This window comes from Delphinus delphis, chromosome 15 (assembly GCF_949987515.2).
Source record: "Delphinus delphis chromosome 15, mDelDel1.2, whole genome shotgun sequence".
NCBI lineage: Eukaryota > Metazoa > Chordata > Mammalia > Artiodactyla > Delphinidae > Delphinus > Delphinus delphis.
In genome coordinates, this window is record NC_082697.1 from 83979121 (window position 1) to 83999634 (window position 20514).

Sequence of the window (20514 nt, forward strand, 5' to 3'; positions counted from 1 at the left end):
TGGGACGGCTGTTTCTCTGAGCTTCTCTCCTTCTTCTCTCCTGGCTCACTTGACCATCCTCCATCCTGCTCCCACTCCTCTACCAGATACCCTTCAGGTTTGAACTGACACGCCACCTCTGCGCAGGGCTGTCCTTCACACCTCTTTGCCCCTCACCTTGCTTTAGTTCCCCTGGGTGCTCCTTGTCTTCCTACAGACTAGACGTTTATCTGTTTGGCGATCCACCCACTCCAGCACTCCCAGAATGTAGACTCGGGGAGGGCAGGGACTTCATTTGTTCAGTGATCGTTTGCTCAGAACAGTGCCTGGTCCTCGTGGCAGCGCTCAGGAGGTATTTGTTGAAGGGGGCGAGGGAGGGAAAGTGAAGGTGTCCTTACTCCTTTCAGTGCAGAAATTGTCTGCACTGAATCACAGGGTTGGTGATGGTAAATCATCCCAAGCATTCTCACTAGCAAGTCTTCATGTATTCTAATCCTGGCCACCTTGGGGAAGTGAGCGGCCATTATTTACAAGTAAAGTTCCAGGGGCTGGTTGAGGGAAGGACCAGGTAACTGATATTTGGTTCTGGTGTGGAATACTCACGTTTGTTCATCTAATGGGAATCTAAAAACACACTTCCGTCAGTGCCCCGCCAGACATGCAACTGGCTGAAAGTGACAGGAACAGCTACTTCCTCACGTGTGTCCAGTCCAGGATTACTTTGTGATTAGCAGGTTCCTATCATTATCATTAATAAAAGGTGTCCTCGTGTTTAATCCCAGTCCATCCTGCCTCTTAATGGGTCATTCCCAGCTCTCCAGGAAACGCAGGGAAGCAGGCATCCTGCACAGCTGCAGCTCGGTGTCCACACCTTTGCTACCCTGACGCTTGGTTCTATGTGACCTCACTGACCTTTTGTCTGTGGTCTCCTTACACAAGATGCCCATTGTAACCTCAGGGCTTCCAGTAAACAATGACCTGTTCTTGCTCACAGATACCGTGCTGGAATCAGTGAGAATAGAGTGGGGAGTGTAAATGGATTTGAGCAGACTTGAGTCCATAGCTCTGTGACCTTAAACAAGTTAATTTGCCTCTCTGAGCCTTCCTTTCTCATTTACTTAAAAAAAAAGGGAGGGGTGGATAATGGCCAGTACTTCCCTTGTAGAATTGCTGTGAAGACTAAGTGAAATGTGTGTGTAAACAGCCTGTACCAAAAGGTGTATAGGTCTGAAACCTTGAACCAGGGTCTCGGGTGAGATGTCTGAGTTCAAGACTCTTGTTAAAGATGTTCCATACCATATAGATGACATTTCAATGAGAAACTCATCTAAAGAGCCAAAACTGAAAAAAACAATCTCCTTTTTAAAATAATAATGAAGTCCCTTTCTGAAATCGTGTAGGAAAAGTGGTCCTCTTATTCCTAATAAGAAAAGATAGGTATGTTGCCGTTTGCTGGTCACAGGTCAGCCTCACCTCTGCCAGGCTCAGCATTGGCACAACTTGGTTCAGGAGGGAGGTTGTGGCCTTATTTGTGGAGGGCTGTGGAGGAAGTCTGCCCAAGAACTGAATCCAGACTCTAGGGCTTGTTCCCCTAAAAGTTATTTACCAGACCCTAGTTCAGTGAGGGGGTCACTGCAAGGTCCTACAACCTAGCAAGCCATCAGCCGCCAGAGTGATCTTTTGAAAATGTGAATTAGATCATTGCACTTCCCACCTATTTAGCCTGGCTTTCCAAACACCTCCCTCCAGCCTCAGCGGCTGCACCAGGATTCACCACTGTCTACTCTCAGCTCTGCCCCTTGGGCTCCAGCCAATACCAACTCCCTCTGTGCTCCTTGAATGAGACAGGCCCTCACCTGTGCCAAAGCCTTCACACATCCTCTCCCCTCTGCCTGGAACACCCTTCCCCCGCATCTGGCTAACTCTGCTCATCCCTCAGGGCTCAGCTTCAACATCACATCCTCACAAAGCCCTTCCTGATCGCTGGGCTAATTTAACTCCGCTCTTCTACAGCGCCCAGTGCTTTTCCTCTGAATGTTCCTGTCACAGTTGTAGCTGTATATCCAGTTTGTCTAATGTCTGTTTTCTTCAGCAGAACATAAGCTGCAAGAAGTTAGACACTGAGTCTAACTTTCTTAATGCTGTATCCCCAGCATCTCATACAGCCCTCAACCAATGATAAAAATTCAGCAAATATTGAGAGTGAATAAATAAGCTCGTTTAAAATTAAACTTCTGTTCTCACCTCTGCCTCCCACCCTCACTCAGATCTGCTCCTCCTCCTTCATCACTTGATCCAAGTCCATGTTTTCCCCAACCCAGTCCCATAGACTCTTCAGTTGCTGCTTAACTGTCCTCTTGCCTCTAGTCTCAGCCTCTTCAGTGCATCAGTGCATTTGGAAACGCAAGCCCAGGCAGGTTGCTGCCACGTCTGGATCCCTTCCGTGACTTTCTGATAGCTAGGGTAGTAGATGGCACAACTTTGCGATTGCTCTCTGTATTGGAAAAAAATGTGTACAGCAGAATTCCCCCCAAAGTATGTATTTATTTATTTATAAATTATGTGTCTGTACTACTGTTGTAACATACATTGCAAAATATACATAAATACAGAAAATTGTAAAGGGTAGGATGAAATAAATACTTTTAAATAATTTTATTTAAAAAACAATTTTTTTTTTTTTTTTTTGCGGTACACGGGCCTCTCACTGTTGTGGCCTCTCCCGTTGCGGAGCACAGGCTCTGGACACGCAGGCTCAGCGGCCATGGCTCACGGGCCCAGCCGCTCTGCGGCATGTGGGATCTTCCCGGACCGGGGCACGAACCCGTGTCCCCTGCATCGGCAGGCGGACTCCCAACCACTGCGCCACCAGGGAAGCCCAAAACAAAACAATTCTATTTAATAATATGAAAACCTTTTGTGTTCATTAAAATATTAACACTTTGAGTATGTTTCATTGTTGAAATGTTTGATTGAGAGTCTGGTTCTACTTCTTTTTTTGGCCATGCCGTGTGGCTTGTGGGAACTTAGTTCCCGGACCAGGGATTAAACCCACACCCTCAGCAGTGAAAGCACAGAGTCCTGACCACTGGACCTCCAGAGAATTCCCTGGTTCTACATTTTATGTACTTTAATGGCTGTTGTAGCTGGGAAAGGCACTTCCCTAAGAGATGTCAGTCCAGATGTGAGGAGTACTTTATTGGTTGCCTGGATGTTCTCATCACTCATGATACTGTTGTATTTTAATTTTTGTTTGTTTTGGCTGCATCGGGTCTTCGTTGCAGCACGAGGGACCTTCTTTGCGGCGTGCAGGCTTCTCTCTAGTTGAGGCGCACAAGCTCAGTAGTTGTGTTGCGCAGGCTTAGTTGCCCCGCAGCATCTGGGATCTCAGTTTGCTGACCAGGGATCGAACCTGCATCCCCTGCATTGTAAGGCGGATTCTCTACCACTGGATCACCAGGGAAGTCCTCACGATACTGGTTTTATTCAGTCCCATGAAGACACCAACTCCTCAAAGAATCCTTGTCTGACTTAGCCCCACCCCCTTTGCTGTCTCTTGTGTGCTCGTGTGTGCGCATGCGCACGTACATGTGTACACTATTATACTTACCTCCACTGTGCTCTACTTGGTTTGCTCACATATCTGACTTCCTTGGCATCCTTGCCGTAGAGAAAATAGAAATCCTCAAATTCCCTTAGTGAAAGGAAGGAAAGCCCACTGATTCTGCCTGAGCTTTGACTTTGCCAAGCTTTATTGATTCCCAAGGGTTCCAGCATCCATCTCATTGCCTGTTTTCCTGTCTTAAAATCGAACTCTTTCTGGCTTTGGCTAGCATCCGTATGTCATTTGGGTCTTGAGGTGGGGAGAACCAGTGACTTTGACAGCTGGAAGACACATGTGGCCTGAATGCCCATAGCCCTGTGGCTTCTGGATTATGCTAAGCACTTGTGAATGGTCAGGTGCCCGGGCCTCATCTTTTACTTAAGAGGTGTGAGGATTTACGGCCCCACCAGTTTTTGAGTACCTGAGATGGCAAAGCAGAGAGCTGGAATTTCAGAGATTTGATATGAATTGGCCACAGCCCCATACCCCATATCTTAGGCCAGCAGACTTCTCTCCCCTGGATAGTGAGTCTGGAAGTTTCACTGGAGGAACCATTCAGAAATAAGTGAGCAGTTTCTACTGTGTTCCGCTTCTGAGACAAGGCTGGAAGTCAAGCAGGAAAGATGCAGGATGCACAGGGAACCAAGAAACCTCAGAGCAGGCCTGGAGGGATGGCGAGCAAGAAGTGCAGAGTCTGGTGACTTGGACCCTTGGTCTCATCTCTCGGGTTCTTTGCCAGCAGCAGGAAGCCCTGCTATGCGTAGATGATGACCTGGACGCTGTCTGCTAGTCTTTTAGGAAGCTGTTTCTTTGAAGAAATGTCAGCTCCCTGACAGGGTCATCTGAAACCAAACTTGATCTTCTGCCTTACCCAGTAAACATTATTTAAGCAGCAGAAACTGGATGAAGAGAAGCTGTCGAGTACTTTCTTTAGAGTACAAAGTTAAGACCTTAATGAATAGTCAAAACACCTTGACGCATCTTGCGCACTAAAGGGCAACGTAGAACTTAACCAGAAATCTCTCTGATGTCATGAGGAGCATGGACTGGTAGCTGCTGAATTAACCAGTGTGTGCATGCCTTCCTCATCAAGAAGGAAGGAGCTGCCTTCTCTGTTGTATTTGGGCCGATGATGAATTCATCTGTTTCCTCCTGATCTGAAAATGCACACAGGCGATGGGAAGCCTCTCCAATTAGATTTGACAGCCAGGATATGCATGTCCTTCATGTTTTGAAGTTACTTGTCAGCGTTGTACTCCACCTTCCAAAATGGTCCTTGGGACTTTCATTAACCTTACTTTGAAGAATTGATTATCTTCACGTTAGAAACATTGAAGAACTTTCTTCTGCCTAATATTGTTTAAGCATTTGTTGCATTTAGGAAGGAACAAAGCCTAGCTGTACTTGAGAGGAGAGAATTACAGCTTAGTGAAGTATACGCTGTGTTTAGAAGAGAGGGTACGTTGTAAAGAAACAACACACAGAAAGGTCCAAATGTAAAATTCACCCAGCCTGCTATTTGCTTGCCTTCTTTTAATTGTGGGTTTCAATGTCTAACTAGCTAGTCTCTTCAAAAGACATTTCATTTTTATTCTCTGGGACCCCTCAGCCCTTCAATGAGAAGTACATGCCTGAAAAACCACACATGGACCTACAGGAGAGCCGCTGTGACATTGGAAGTAAGCAGTGGCTTCGCGGTGACCACTCACAGCTGACTCAGCTTGGCCAGGTCATCTTGCTGTCATGGACCTGTGCACCTCACCTAGAAAATGGGTTCTTCCCTTATGAAGAAGGTCCCATGAATTAATAACTGGATCACCAGGAATGCTGGAAAGCACTCTCTAAATGCCATGCATTGTTTCCAAGATGTTATTCCTGGTGGGTGGCTAGGTTAGCATTGTTTTGAAGGTTAGGATATAGATACTAGCTCATTTATTCTCCAGCTGTTGTTTATCCTCCAGTTTCCCAGAATAGTCAGGCACAAGGTCTTTTAAAAATGTTTTTTTTTTTAAAAATGGGTTTTACGCTGCTTTACGTTTGGGTGTGTAGTAATGAAGTCAGTACTGATTTAGCTTCTGTTTACTGACAGAGATGTAGGTAGTGGACCAGAGAGCAGCATATCCCTTGGAAGCAACAGCATTTAATAGAGAATCTCTGATCAGCTTATCTCTAACCGCACCCCACCCCACCCCATGCCATTGATAGAAGCCTTTTTATGAGAGTTATTCAGGTTCTCAGTTCCTCAAGCAGTCCATTTTATTTCTCTTTCTCTTTTAAAATTTTATATTTTAATTAGGTGTAGTACAAGATACAAAAGATACAAAGAGCTTACAGTAAGAAGTCTCACCCCACTTTCCAGCCACTCGGGACAATCAGTACTACCAATTACTTGAGTATCCTTTCAGGTTGATTTTATATATCACTATATTCTCCCACCACCACCTTTTTTGATGTAGAAGTGGCAGCATCTTTACTATGTATACTACTCTGCACCTTGTTAGAGTCATCTTAGCAGTATATATTACAGAAAGTTCAGTAGTAAGTGGAGAGTACAGAGGTAGATGTTTCTAGAATTGATGTGAAGATATAATCTAGCACATCTCCTGGCAAGCTCTACCCCAGGTACTTCCAGATGCTAAACATGTACCCCCAACTCCCTGCCTGACATCTCCACTGGGTGTCCTACAGGTCCCCCTGTGTCATTACTGCCAAGATCAACTCGGGATCTTAACACCTGCCCTCCCTCCTCCCAAGCCAGGCCTTTTCCACTGTTCCCAAGCTCCATCCATGTCGCTATTATCTTGGGTTGCACAAACCAGAAACCAAGGCATCAGGGTGATACCTCCCTCTCCTCATTCCCAGAGCCAGGCCGTCACCAAGCCAGCCAGTTTTACTTCCTAAATTTCTCTTAAATCAGTCAACTTTCCTTCATGTCCTCACCTACCTGACCGGGGCCTCCATAGTCTCTCTCCTGAATGACTTTAATAGCTTCCTAGTGTCTTACACTTCCACTCTTTTCTCCCTCTGCTCTGTTCTCCACGCAGAATCATCTTTTAAAATCACAAACCTGCTCATGTTACTTCCATGCTTGACACCTTTCGATGCTTCCCTACCACTCTTAGGATAAAGGTCAAACTGATAATCACATCCTACAAAGCGTCACATGGACGGGCTCCAGCAGGCCTCACGAGGCCTATTTTCACTGCCTGCAGTCCAGCTACAGGAACCAAACTCGGCCAGTTTCATCTACCAGAGTCTTTCTCTTACTCTTCCTCTGTCTGGAATGCTATTCTCTTTCTGCTTTCTTTGACTCGTCTTTCTGATCTCAGGCTGCACGTCCTCAAGCCTTCACTGTCGCCCCAGGCCAAACAAAGCTGACACCACCATTTCTTCCTTCATTGTACTTATTAGGGTTGTGGTTTCTATTTATGGAAATTAAATTGCATTAATGTTTCTTTAAATTCCTGTTACTGATGTGAGATGGTTTCTGGCACATGTGAAAATATTTTATAAACTGTGAAGAGTCCTAGAATAAAAATTAGTAATTATTTTGAATTTATGTTTATAAATGAAGTTAAGCTATGGAGGATGATATCCATGTTTATGAGTGAGGGATGACTGAGGGAATGTCTCCCTTAAGGACCCCTAGTGATCCTAATCTAGACTGTTCTTCACTTCAATTCAACACAAGTGGTCTATGCCAGACCAACCCTGGAACGCTGGGCAGAACCAGACCTCAAGCAGCTCACAGTATTTTATCTTTAAAAAACCAAGATCACATAAATTTATCTTCTGTAGTTTTTTCAGGTGACTCCTGGCATTTTAGAAAACCTTATAAACCTTGGGTGATGGGAGCGACACTTTCTTTTGATCCAAGGAGAGAAAAATTTCCCCATGCTTTCTTACAATGATTCTTACATCTTCTATTGAGATGTCTTTAGAAATATCCCTGCTGAAAAGGAGAGAGATCCTCTGAAAGAATCAAGCCAAGTGAAGCGTGTTTCGCATTCCCGATTGTTCAACAGAGACGTATATGGTGTCTACTCACCAAGAGCTGTCTTTGTGTCTCTCCTTTATCCCCAGGAAACCTGTAGGAAGTGTCAGGGACTCTGGAAAGAGCACAACGGTCTCACTTGTGAAGAACTGGCTGAAAAAGATGACATCAAGTACCGAACATCTATGTGAGTAACATGATTCAGGGGGGCTTATTGACTGATTTGCAACTCCCCCATTAACCTGCCTTTTGGGCAGAGGGGGCAGTGAATATTGTGGGAAAAATAAGCTCTGAAGCTACCCCAGGCTAGAATGATCTCAAGGAAGGGACCTAACCCCTGAGCCTCTGTTTCCTCATCTCTGCAGCCTCTTAGAACTATTTCTCGGTCAAATGTAACATAGTAAATGCCTGGCACATATGAATTCAATAACTTTCGGTTCCTCTTCTCTTTACTAATAAAATAAAATGTGTTATTACACATTTTAATTAACTTATTTTTGGCCGCGTTGAGTCTTCATTGCTGTGCGCAGGCTTTTCTCTAGTTGCAGCGAGCAGGGGCTACTCCTCGTTGCGGTACGCAGGCTTCTCATTGCAGTGGCTTCTGTTACCGAGCACGGGCTCTAGGCGCGCAGGCTTCAGTAGTTGTGGCTTGTGGGCTTCAGTAGTTGTGGTTCACGGGCTCGAGAGCACAGGCTCAGTAGTTGTGGCGCACGGGCTTAGTTGCTCCGTGGCATGTAGTATCCTCCTGGGCCAGGGATTGAGCATGTGTCCCCTGCATTGGCAGGCGGATTCTCATCCACTGCACCACCAGGGGAGTCCCTTATTACACGTTTTAATTAAGTCACATTGCACTACTGTTGCTTATCTGTTTTCTGTAGGAGACTGGTGGCCTGAGACATTAAGTAGAAGTACAACCTCCAGAATTCAAAATAATGCAGTCAGTAAGAAGAACATCACTGTATAGCACTCCTTATGTGTCTGGGCACTTTACAGCTATTAAATACATTGATTTATATAATACAGAAGTCTATTTCTCTCTCATATGATAGTCCAGCCCTACCTGGCAGGTGGGGCAGATCTGTCCCATGAGGTCATTCAAAGACCTAGGTTTCTTGATCTCATTGCTTCACTAAGGTGGTGTTCTTATCTGCATAATTGTGACTAGGTTGCAGCCACATTTGCACTCCAGCCCGCAGAAAAGGAGAGAGACAGAGACAAGTTGCCAGGCAGACAGCTTCTAAGTTTTAAGTGAAGCAGAAATTATATATATTATTTCTGCTCATACCCTGTTGGTCTAAACTGAGTCATATGGCCACAACTTGGCTCCAAGGCAGATACCATATATAGTTTCTAGCTGGCCGAATTTTTCTCCAGCTTAAATTTGAAGGGTAAGGAGTGGGTTTTGTGACCAAGAAAATAAAGTGGGAAATGGCTATTTGGGGCAGTTAACAGTCTCCAGGTCTCCACCACAGATAGGTACTATTATCCTCATTTTACAGATGACACAACTGACACACAGAGAGCCCAAGTAAACATGGTCACACAGGTAGTAATTGGCGTAGCAGGAATTTGAACCTAGGCAAATGGCTCCATGACTTTGCTGTTTGCCACAGGTTTGGTAGGCAGAATAATGTTCCCCAAAGATGTCCCATGTCCTAATCTCTGGAACCTATAAATCTTTGGATATATTTCCTTACATGGCAGTAGGGACTTTCCAAATGTGATTCAGGCTATGGAACTTGAAATAGGGAAGATTATTGTGAATTATCCAGGTAAATCCAGTCTAATCACATGACTTCTTAAAAGCAGAGTGAGCTTTTCTCTGATCAGACAAAGATGGAATGATGGACAAAGAGTCAGAGAGACACAAGAAGAATTTTACCTCCTGTTGCTCTCTGTGAAGGTAGAGGAAGAAGGCCATGAGCCAAGGAACGTGAGAGCTTCCAGAAGCAGAGAATAACCTTCTGTTTATAGCTGCCAAGAAAATGGGGACTTCAAGTCCTACAACCTCAAAGAACTGAATCCTCTGACATTCCAGATGAGCAGCAAACAGATTGTCTCCTAGAACCTCCAGTAGGTAACATAGCCCACCAGCACCTTGATTTTAGTCTGATGAGATCCATGCTGGACTTCTGACCTATAAAACTATAAAATAATAAATTTGTGTTACATTTAGCTAATAAGTTTGTGGTAATTTGTTATAGCAGCAATAGAAAATAAATTTTGGAACCAGAAGTGGAATGCTGCTGTAACAGATACCTTAAAATGTAGAAATGGGTTTGGAATTGGGCAATGGGTAGAAACTGGAAGAATTTTGAGAAGCATGATAGAAAAATACATAGATTGCCTTGAACAGACCATTAGTAGAAATACAGACATTAGAAACCACCATTGAGGGCTCAGAAGTAAGTGAGGACCATTATGGGCAAAGCCTAAATTACCTTAGAGAACACTTAAATCACCATGAACAGACTGTTAGTAGAAATATGGACACGAAAGGCAGTGCTGGTGAGGACTCAGAAGGAAATGGAGAACATGTTATTGAAAACTGGAGGAAAGGGAATCCTTGTTATATAATGGCAGAAAGCTTAGCTGACTTGTGTCCAGCAATTATGAAGAAAGTAGAACTTGTAAATGGTGAAACGACATTTAACTGAAGTTTCCAAGCACAGTATTTTTTTTTTTTTTTTTTTTGGCTCTGCTGGGTCTTAGTTTTGGCATGTAGGATCTTTATTTGCGGCATGCGGACTCTCAGTTGAGGCATGCATGGGGGATCTAGTTCCCCAACCAGGCATTGAACCCAGGCCCCCTGCATTGGGAGCACAGAGTCTTACCCACTGGACCACCAGGGAAGTCCCCCAAGCACAGTATTGAAGAGTAGAAAATGCAAGTGGAAAGAGACAGACTGAGAGGAGAGCTGTTAACAAAAAGGAACAGGCGGGACTTCTCTGGTGGCGCAGTGGTCAAGAATCCACCTGCTGGTGCAAGGGGCAAGGGTTCTAGCCCTGGTCCAGAAAGATCCCACATGCCATGGAGCAACTAAGCCCGTGCACCACAACTACTGAGCCTGCACTCTAGAGCCCACGAGCCACAACTGTTGAGCCCGCGTGCCACAGCTACTGAAGCCCGCATGCCTGGAGCCTCTGCTCTGCAACAAGAGAAGCCACCGCAATGGGAAGCCCGCGCATTGCAATGAAGAGTATCCCCTGCTCGCCGCAACTAGAGAAGGCCTGCACACAGCAACGAAGACCCAACACAGCCAAAAATAATAAATAAATAAATAAATAAATAAATAAATAATTTTTTTTTTTTAAGGAACAGGCTTGATTGTTTCTGAAAATCTCATACTCTTCAGATGATGAAAGACCCTAAAATTAAGAGATTGACTGTCAGGAAAAGCATGCTCTAGAGAAAAAAACCAAGGCTGCCTTGAGAATGTCAGAGTGTTCAGTTACACAAAGGCTCTTTGAAGAGCCTGAGAGAGTGACTCACAGATCCCCTCGGTGTAACCAGGGAGCCTCTAGGAAACTCGGGCATTATCCCTCAGCCATCTAAGCAGAAGCCAAAAGTAGAGATGGGATTATCAAGGAAATATCTGTGAATGAGCTTCATGTCTTTTTTTTTTTTAATAAATTTATTTATTTATTTATTATTGGCTGTGTTGGGTCTTCGTTGCTGTGCACAGGCTTTCTCTAGTTGCGGGGAGCCGGGGCTACTCTTCGTTGCAGTGCGTGGGCTTCTTACTGCATTGGCTTCTCTTGTTGTGGAGCACGGGCTCTAGACACGCGGGCCTCGGTAGTTGTGGCTTGTGGGCTCTAGAGTGCGGGCTCAGTAGTTGTGGAGCAGGGGCTTAGTTGCGCCACAGCATGTGGGATCTTCCCGGACCAGGGATCGAACCTGTGTCGCCTGCATTGGCAGGCGGATTCTTAACCACTGTGCCACCAGGGAAGCCCCTGAACTTCATGTCTTAATGGAATGAATCCCTGTGACATACATGGGAGACCCACAAGGTTCTTGAGAATTTTATATCAGTAGAAACACTGCCAGGTTGGACTGAAAGAGACAGTACAAAATGAAAGATGTCTGTCAGACCCCCAAAATTCTATAAGCAGCGAACAGGCTGATTAAAAACTACTCAGCTACAAACATATGCTACCTTTCTTGAAAAAGGAAGGATTATTCCTCTTCAAGCCATGAACAGAGCTGTGAGCCACAGAGGATTGTGCTCAGAGCTGAAATATAAAGGGAGTTTGCCCAGCTGGATTTCTAAATTTATTAGGAATGGTGGCTCCTTTTTTCCTTCCATTTTCTCCCCCTTTGAACCAGAATATCTATAAATGCTGTCCTAGGCCTGTCCCATCATTGTATTTTAGGAGCAGATGATTTGTTTCTTTAGTTTCCCAGGCCCACAAATGGAGAGGAAGTGTGTCCCATAGTGGATCATACCCAGAGTCTCATCTATACCTAATTTAGATGATGAAATTTGAGTTGATGTTATACTGGATGAGATCTTTGGGGTCCTTGAGATGAGGTCACTGTAGTTTGCATGTGGGATGGATATCAGTCTTTGGAAGCCAGAGGGCAGACTATGTTAGAGAAGAGAAAATGGCCTCCAAAGATAATCCATGCCCTAATCCCCAGAACCTGTGGTTTGTTTTGTTTTGTTTTTCATCTCACATGGCAAAGGGCTTTGCAGATGTGATTAAGGTTACAGGAAACAAAAGAAAACTAATTCAGCCACATACATAGTAATCACAAATACCACACCAACTAGAAAAATCTGGTATTGCTTCATCACATCCAGGCTTATCCCTGTCGGCCAGCCTTTATATTTTAGAGTGACCACCACCCTGACCAGTGGCATGGCCTTGAGTGATGAACATGTCAAAAAATGTTCTTTTTTCAAAGTCGTCATCTTGTCTGGCAGTATTCTAGCAGCTGTGTTATCGCCTAAAACACTTTAAACTTCTCATTTAGAATTGTCTTTCAGCCGGCTTACGAGCCAGCTCCCCCCAAACCTGTTCTTGTTATTGTGGACATGTCATATCTAGTTTGAGTTGGGAGGAACGGATGATTTCTGTTGTTGCTGTTTGAGCCTTTGTTTTGCCTTGAAGAAGGATGTCTTATTCATGAAGTCAGTACAGATTTATTGAGTGCTCACCCTGGATAGCTGTAGTTAAGAACCTTAGGCAAATTTTTAAATCTTTCTGTGCCTAAATTTCCTTATCTGTAAAGTATAGAGCATAATCATATCTACTTGTAGGGTTGTTATGAAGATTAAAATACCCAGAATGGTTCTTGCCACGTGATAAGTCTATATATATAGTAAGTATTAGCTCTTTGTTGTTGTTGTTTTCTTTTTTAAGCAGGAAGCCCTGATTTATAAATGTGACAAAGCACATAAACAGACAACTTCTTGTATCCAGGGCCTGCTCAAGCCTGGTCATATGTACTCTACTTGCAGTTGGTAATGGAGTATTGCCCAGCTCTATAAACTGGTTTTTTTTTTTTTCTTTCTTTTTTTTTGCAGTATGTGGGCCTCTCACTGTTGTGGCCTCTCCCGTCGCGGAGCACAGGCTCCGGACGCACAGGCTCAACGGCCATGGCTCACGGCCCAGCCGCTCCGCGGCATGTGGGATCTTCCCGGACCGGGGCACGAACCCGCGTCCCCTGCATCGGCAGGCGGACTCTCAACCACTGCACCACCAGGGAAACCCTATAAACTGGTTCTTGATCAGGCATTTAGACTACTCCAAGACTCGGTCACAGACCCAGAGATGTTTCTCAGAAGGAGAAGACTTGGTTACTTTTTTTTGGCCACACTGTACAGATTTCAGGATCTTAGTTCCCCAACCAGGGATCGAACCCGCCTCCACAGTGAAAGTGCCACGTCCTAACCTTTGGACCACCAGGGAATTCCCAGAGTTGGTTACTTTTTGAAGCACAGCCCCCTTTCTGACTCTCCTGTCAGTTCCTGCTACGAGCTCTGTTCAGCATGTTGGTCTGCCGTAGACACTTGGAACACCACTGGGTCCAATAGCAGCTGGAAGGCTTCTCTTGGTTTAGACCCTACTTAAACCTGGCCTTTTGTATCAGCAGTAAATGGATCAGAACCATGTATCCAGATGTGATATATGTTAATTCCAAAATCCAGAAAGGCCTCCCAAATGTCTGACTTCTTTCTTTGTGGGGAATACAGGGGGATACAACATAACAGCAATGTGTGTGTAGCTTTGGAAGGAATAGCCTGATATATATGCACATGACCTCCAGGCCACCAGAGATTCATAGAGATTAGAGATCTCTGTATTTTCAAGAGATCTATCTCCCACCTTCTGGCATACAATACACCATATTAATGTATCGTAAAGTACCTGCTACTTCCTGTTAACTGGGTTCTATTTGCATGTCATTAGAATAGTGGTCCAGTGGATTGTCTGTTGGTTGACAGATGATCAAGGTCCTTGCCAACTGCTTCTGGTGTTCTTGGCTTATTGGTCAGAAAATAAAAGCATTTTCCAGATCATTGGCTGCATACCAGTTGCCAGAGGTTATGTTTATTTGCTCTGGTAAGAAATGACATCTGGAACAGCAGCTGCAATTAGAGTCAGCACCTGATTAGGCTTATAGTAATGCAGTGTTCTCCAAGACCCATTCCTCTATACAGTCCAGACAGAGAAGTAAAAGGAGATTTATTGAGAATCAGCACCCCTTGGTGGTGGTGCCACTCTCAAAGATGCTCACAGGAATCTAGTGTCACTTTTTGTAGGCACAGGGTACACACAGGGAATCATAAGCAGTTTATTGCTAAATCATAAGATACAGCATAATAAGTGGTATAAGATGGGGCAGGTATTCCAGCAAAACTTGTACAAGAATGTTCGTTAGAAGCACTGTTTGCAATAGCCAAATGGAGGAAACAACCCAAATGTCCACCAGCTGATGAATGGTAAACAGAGTGTAGTATATCCATAGAGTGGAGTATTATTCAGCCGTGGAAAGGGAGTGAAGATGTTTGGCTACACTGTGGATGAGCCTTCAAAACATGCTAAGTGAAAGAAACCAGTTTCAAAAGGCCACATCTTGTATGATTCCATTTATATAAAGTATTCATAGGCTTATGGATATTTGCCTGTGTACAGAATAGACAAAACCGTTAGAGACAGAAAGCAGATGAGCAGTTGCAGGGGACATGGGATTGGGGAGAGTGAGTGCTTAATAGGCGCAGTTTCCTTTGGGGGTGATGAAGATGTTCTGGAACTAGGTAATGGTGATGGGTGCACAACTTTGGGAATATACTAAATGTCCCTGAATTGTACACTTTAAAATAGATAAAATGGTAAATTTTATGTACACATTATCACCAAAAAAGTGCATACACATGCTCACAGTGGAAAGCCATTTACGATTTTGAATAGTGTATGCTACAAGAAATAAGGACAGCTCCCAAAAGGAGTTTCCAACATAATTAAATAGTGGTGAGAACAAATAATCATGGAATCGTAGGATCTTGATTGGTTATGTAGAGGAGGGCAGTGAGCCTTCCTGTTTGAACACAAGGTCAGTCCACACAGCTGCAGCCCAGGCTTCTCTTCCTTTCCTGTGAATGATCACATCCTGTAGGGCTGTTTGCTTCCTGCCTAGTTTAGAATCTTCTTGCCAAATCACCCTCCTCCCAAAAAAATCAACTATGATTTCTCCCCAGTCCCATTTTGCACTTTCACATTACTGGATAGGTGGTCACCACATCCCATAATAGCAGTCCTTTTATGGTACAGGGCCATTCTGGCCCTATCTAGTTCTGTTCTTTTGCAAAAACAAAGGACTTGAATAGATATCCTTGCAGTGTTGAGTAGCTATTTGAACATTATAACCATGCTGAGTTGTATGTGTTTTTCATATTCCTCCATCCTTTTTTTTTTTTTTGCGGCACGCGGGCCTCTCACTGCCGTGGCCTCTCCCGCTCCGGACGCGCAGGCTCAGCGGGCATGGCTCATGGGCCTAGACGCTCCGCGGCACGTGGGATCCTCCCGGACCGGGGCACAAACCCGCGTCCCCCGCATCGGCAGACGGACTCTCAACCACTGCGCCACCAGGGAAGCCCCCTCCTCCATCCATTTCTCCCCCACCACACCCAGTATTATTTCACATTGGCGACTGACAGCTTGGTGGAACAGAGCAAGCAAATGCACCCTCTTCCTGGAAAGGACTATATAATCTTGGTTCTCTTTAGCCACTCCTCTCCCACACTACAGTCTAAGCTGCCCAGGGAAGACATGAGCCAGCCCCCAGGCAGAGTGCAATGGCTTAAGGCCACACCTCAGTCTCCAGGGTGCGTGTACACAGAAAGTTTGTGCCATAGAAGATTGTAATTGTATTTTGGTCACAGCTTTTCATTGGAGACTTTTTCATCAGAACCTTGTGAGTCTTGTTTGTTTTTTTAATAGTAATTTTGGGGACTTCCCTGGTGGTCCAGGGGTAAAGAATCAGCCTTCCAATGCAGGGGACACAAGTTCAATCCCTGGTCAGGGAACTAAGATCCCACATGCTGCAGGGCAACTAAGCCTGCATGCCACAACTATTGAACTCACACGCCTCAATGAGAGACCCTGCGTGCCATAAACTGCAGAGCCCACGCGCTCTGGAGCCCACACGCCCTGCAACCCACACGCCACAACTAGAGAGGAGCCTGAGCACTGCAACGAAGAGACCACGTGCCGTAATGAAAGATCCCGCATGCCTCAACAAAGATCCCATATGCCTCAACTAAGACCCGGTGCAGCTGAAAAAGCGGCGGGGGGGGGGGGGGGATAAATAAATAAAATAATAAAAAATAAAAGACAAGAACTTTATTTTAAAATAATAATAATTTTGAATATTTATTTATTTTGGCTGCACCAGGTCTCAGTTGTGGCACATGGGATCTTCGTTGTGGCATGTTTAGTTGCGGCATACAGGATCTTCAGTTGTGGCATGTGGGCTTCTTAGTTGCAGTATGAGGACTCTTAGTTGTGGCATGCAGACTCTTAGTTGTGGCATGCGAACTCTTAGTTGTGGCATGCATGGGGGAATCTAGTTCCCCGACCAGGGATTGAACCTGGGCCCCCTGCATTGGGAGCATGGAGTCTCACCCACTGGACCACCAGGGAAGTCCCAGAACCTTGTGAGTCTTAACATGGAACATTGAGAACTGTCTTCACAGTTGCTGAGCTAACTGAAATCATGAACATGTGTACAATGTTGACAATAATAAATTTACTTTTTTAAAACTTTGTCTCCTTGACCTTGTTTCCTGTTCAGCAAAACTTAGAACTCATTTGTTCTTCTGTAACTTGAACTGGGTTTAAATTCTTTTCAGGCCGAAGTTCTGCCTGCCTTCATTTTGGGCCGTTCGAAGCTTAGACCTAAATGAAATGAATAGCAGCCAATTTCCTAATGTATTTTTCTATTTTTAAACACATATGATCTGGCTTCTGAGGAGCATTCTACAACAGTCTTCTAAATATCAGTAATTAAAACCACTTGCCTGGACTTCCCTCGTGTCGCAGTGGTTAAGAATCCGCCTGCCAATGCAGGGGATATGGGTTCGAGCCCTGGTTCAGGAACATCCCACATGCCATGGAGCAGCTAAACCTGTGCGCCACAACTACTAAGCCTGCACTCTAGAGCCTGTGAGCCACAACTACTGAGCCCACATGCCACAACTACTGAAGCCCACATGCCTAGAGCCCATGCTCCACAACAAGAGAAGCCACTGCAATGAGAAGCCTGCACACAGCAGCTGGAGAAAGCCCGTGTGCAGCAACAAAGACCCGACGCAGCCAAAAATAAATAAATAAATGTATTTTTTTATATATATAATTTTTTTAATATCTTTTATTTTATTATTTATTTATGTTGGCTGTGTTGGGTTTTCGTTGCTGTGGGCGGGCTTTCTCTAGTTGCGGCAAGCAGGGGTTGCTCTTCATTGCGGTGCATGGGCTTCTCATTGCGGTGGCTTCTCGTTGCAGAGCACGGGCTCTAGGCGCACGGGCTTCAGTAGTTGTGGCTCACAGGCTCAATAGTTGTGGCTTGCAGGCTCTAGAGCACAGGCTCTGTAGTTGTGGCACACGGGCTTAGTTGCTCTGTGGCATGTGGGATCTTCCCAGACCAGGGCTCAAACCCTTGTCCCCTGCGTTGGCAGGCGGATTCTTAACCACTGTGCCACTAGGGAAGTCCTAAATGTATATTTAAAAAAGAAAAAAAAAAAAAACACTTGCCTGAGCACAGGCTCATCTGGCTACTCTTACTAATTAGCAGAAAAGCTGGGAGCAGTGGAAGGAAGAAAGCTGCATTCCCTCAGCTTTAGGAGGGAGAGTGCAGATCAGAACTCATCCCCACATTATTACATTCTTTACAATGAAGCAATTACCTGGTTACACACTGTGTTTGTACTCGGAGAGGAGAGAAGTTCTCGAGCAATGGGATGAGTCCTTCAAGGCTATTCATGCTCTTCTTGGTCTCAGCAGGAATACCTTTTGACTCCTTCCCATCAAGATGATACTTCTTCATGCCAGCTGGGTACAAGCATCATAGCCTCTGCCTTATACTTTAAGGAACTCAACACAGCACAGGAAGACACACATAAGCAATAATAGGCAAAGGTGGCAAGTGTTATTTCAGAGTTATGAACAGCACCATTAGAAGTAACTAATTCGGAAGTGCCAGCTCTTGAAAACAAGCCAAGACCTGTCATTTTGACTCTAGATCTAATCAGTTAAAAGTGCTTCTGGAAACAAGTTGCCTCCCTACAAGCTTCCCATTGGCCAGGATTGAGTCATATGTGTGCCCATCCCCTAGCTGCAAGGGAGTCTGAGAAGGTATTATTCCAACATGCCAGTTTGTCATAGGAGTGAGCTTTGCCAACAGGAAGAAGTCATAGGTGGCATTGGATCGCCCCCAGCCGTGTCTACCCCAGCCCTATGTCAAGTATGTATTTAAAAACCTAAGATGTGTATGTAACTAAGGTTTACTGGCTCTCCATTATCCAGCTTTGTGTATATAAAAACCATTGTTTAGGAAGACACTGAGTTTTTTCTCTCCATTTTAAGCCTATAGGGACTCCTATAACAAATAGAATAATCATTTTCTAAATACTAGGTGCCAGGGTACCCTGTATCTTATCTGTAATCCTCAAAACACTATGAGATGTTAAAATTAATTAATTAATTAATTTTGTAAAACACTATGAGAAAGTTCGGTTCTCCCAATTTAAAAATGAGGAAACTGGGTCTCGAGGCAGTTAAATAATTTAGCCAAGGTCATACAACTGAAAAACTGAAGCAGTTCTGAGACTCCAAAATATAGGCTCCTTTTTTTGTTTGTTTGTTTGTTTGACTGAGTTGGGTCTTCGTTGCTGCGCGAGGGCTCTCTCTAGTTGCGGCGATTGGGGGCCACCCTGCATTGCAGTGCGTAGGCCTCTCACTGCAGTGGCCTTTCTCGTTACAGAGCATGGGCTGCAGGCACACAAGCTTCAGTAGTTGCAGCATGCAGGCTCAGTAGTTGTGGCTCGCGGGCTGTAGAGTACAGGCACAGTTGTTGCACACGGGCCTAGCTACTCTGCAGCATGTGGGATCTTCCCAAACCAGGGCTCAAATTCGTGTCCCCTGCATTGGCAGGCGGATTCCCAACCACTGCACCACCAGGGAAGCCCAAAACATAGGCTCTTTTCACCCTTCGAATGTCACCAAAAGAGCCAAGCAATCATTATCTGTGGAAAGAAAGGAAGACTTTAAGGGCCATAATATTTTTCTTTCTTTTTTATCTTCTGTGCTATCTCCAATCCTGTTTTCTTTTTTTAGTGAAGAAAAGATGACTGCAGCCCGCATTAGGAAATGCCATAAGTGTGGGACCGGCCTCATCAAATCAGAAGGCTGCAACCGCATGTCTTGCCGCTGCGGTGCCCAAATGTGCTACCTCTGTCGAGTATCTATCAATGGATATGACCACTTCTGCCAGCATCCTCGCTCCCCAGGAGCCCCTTGCCAGGAGTGTTCAAGATGCTCCCTCTGGACCGACCCCACTGTAAGTGAATGCATGGCTACATGTTGCTTTGTAGGAAAAAAGTATCTATAACATAATATGACAAAAAGAGATTTTATACATACATAACACATTTTGAATCCTGAAAAGATAGGGAACTGCATAGATAACTACACACAAAAATTGAGAAAGTAGCTAAAAAGCTACTCCTCAGAAAGCATTCTGCAACAGTTTATGAGCAAATTCTTTTAATCCTTTAGGGAATAAAATTTTTGTATGCCATTTGAAATACTTCCGAGGATAGAAAAGTAAACGAATGTTTTACATATATTTGTATAAAGCCAGCATAATGCTGATACCAAAACCTCTCAGAGGTAACCCTGAAAAAGAAATCTACAGATTTATCTCACTTACGAATATAGGTTTAAAATTCTTTAAATAAAATATCAGCAAATAGAAACCATGACCGAGTGAGATTGTTCCAGATGTGCAAGGATGGCTCAGTATTAAGGACTCTGTTAATATAACTTACCATATGATATCTTTAGGTGATAAAGACAAATACACTGATGAGGGTGACTGTAATTTTTGTGACTTTCTGTTAGAGTAAAAAGAAAAAAAATCCCACAAGGACTCAGGGGCAAAAAATATACAAACCAATTTTCATTGCAGAGTGAAGGAGCTGTTACAGTGGAGGATTCCTGGACTGAATGTCAATATTATGACGTAGTGTGAGTGTGTTTCGTGTTTGGTAACTGCAACATTGTTGCTTCTGTTGTGGTCATCCATTTACAATGCTCGGTGTCAGTCTATTCATCTCTTATAAAATTAAATACAGTGTGTGTGAAACAAAAATAAATACAAAACAATAAAATCCAAAAAAAAAAAAGAAGACAAATACAGTCAGCCCTCTGTA

At 44.4% G+C, this 20514-nt stretch overlaps 1 protein-coding gene across 6 annotated transcripts in view; it reads left to right on the forward strand.

The window, feature by feature from the left end:
• The window catches only part of RNF216 (ring finger protein 216), a 171715-nt gene that overhangs the window by 132290 nt on the left and 18911 nt on the right, over positions 1-20514 (forward strand). For 3 of the 6 annotated variants that reach the window (XM_060032496.1, XM_060032495.1, XM_060032497.1), the window contains exons 14-15: positions 7667-7764; positions 19418-19640. In XM_060032496.1, coding sequence (XP_059888479.1) covers positions 7667-7764; positions 19418-19640 — 321 coding nt within the window. Of the gene's footprint in view, positions 1-7666; positions 7765-8455; positions 8571-19417; positions 19641-20270; positions 20330-20514 lie in introns of those variants that run through there. The other 3 variants (XR_009522175.1, XM_060032498.1, XM_060032499.1) reach the window with 2 other exon arrangements.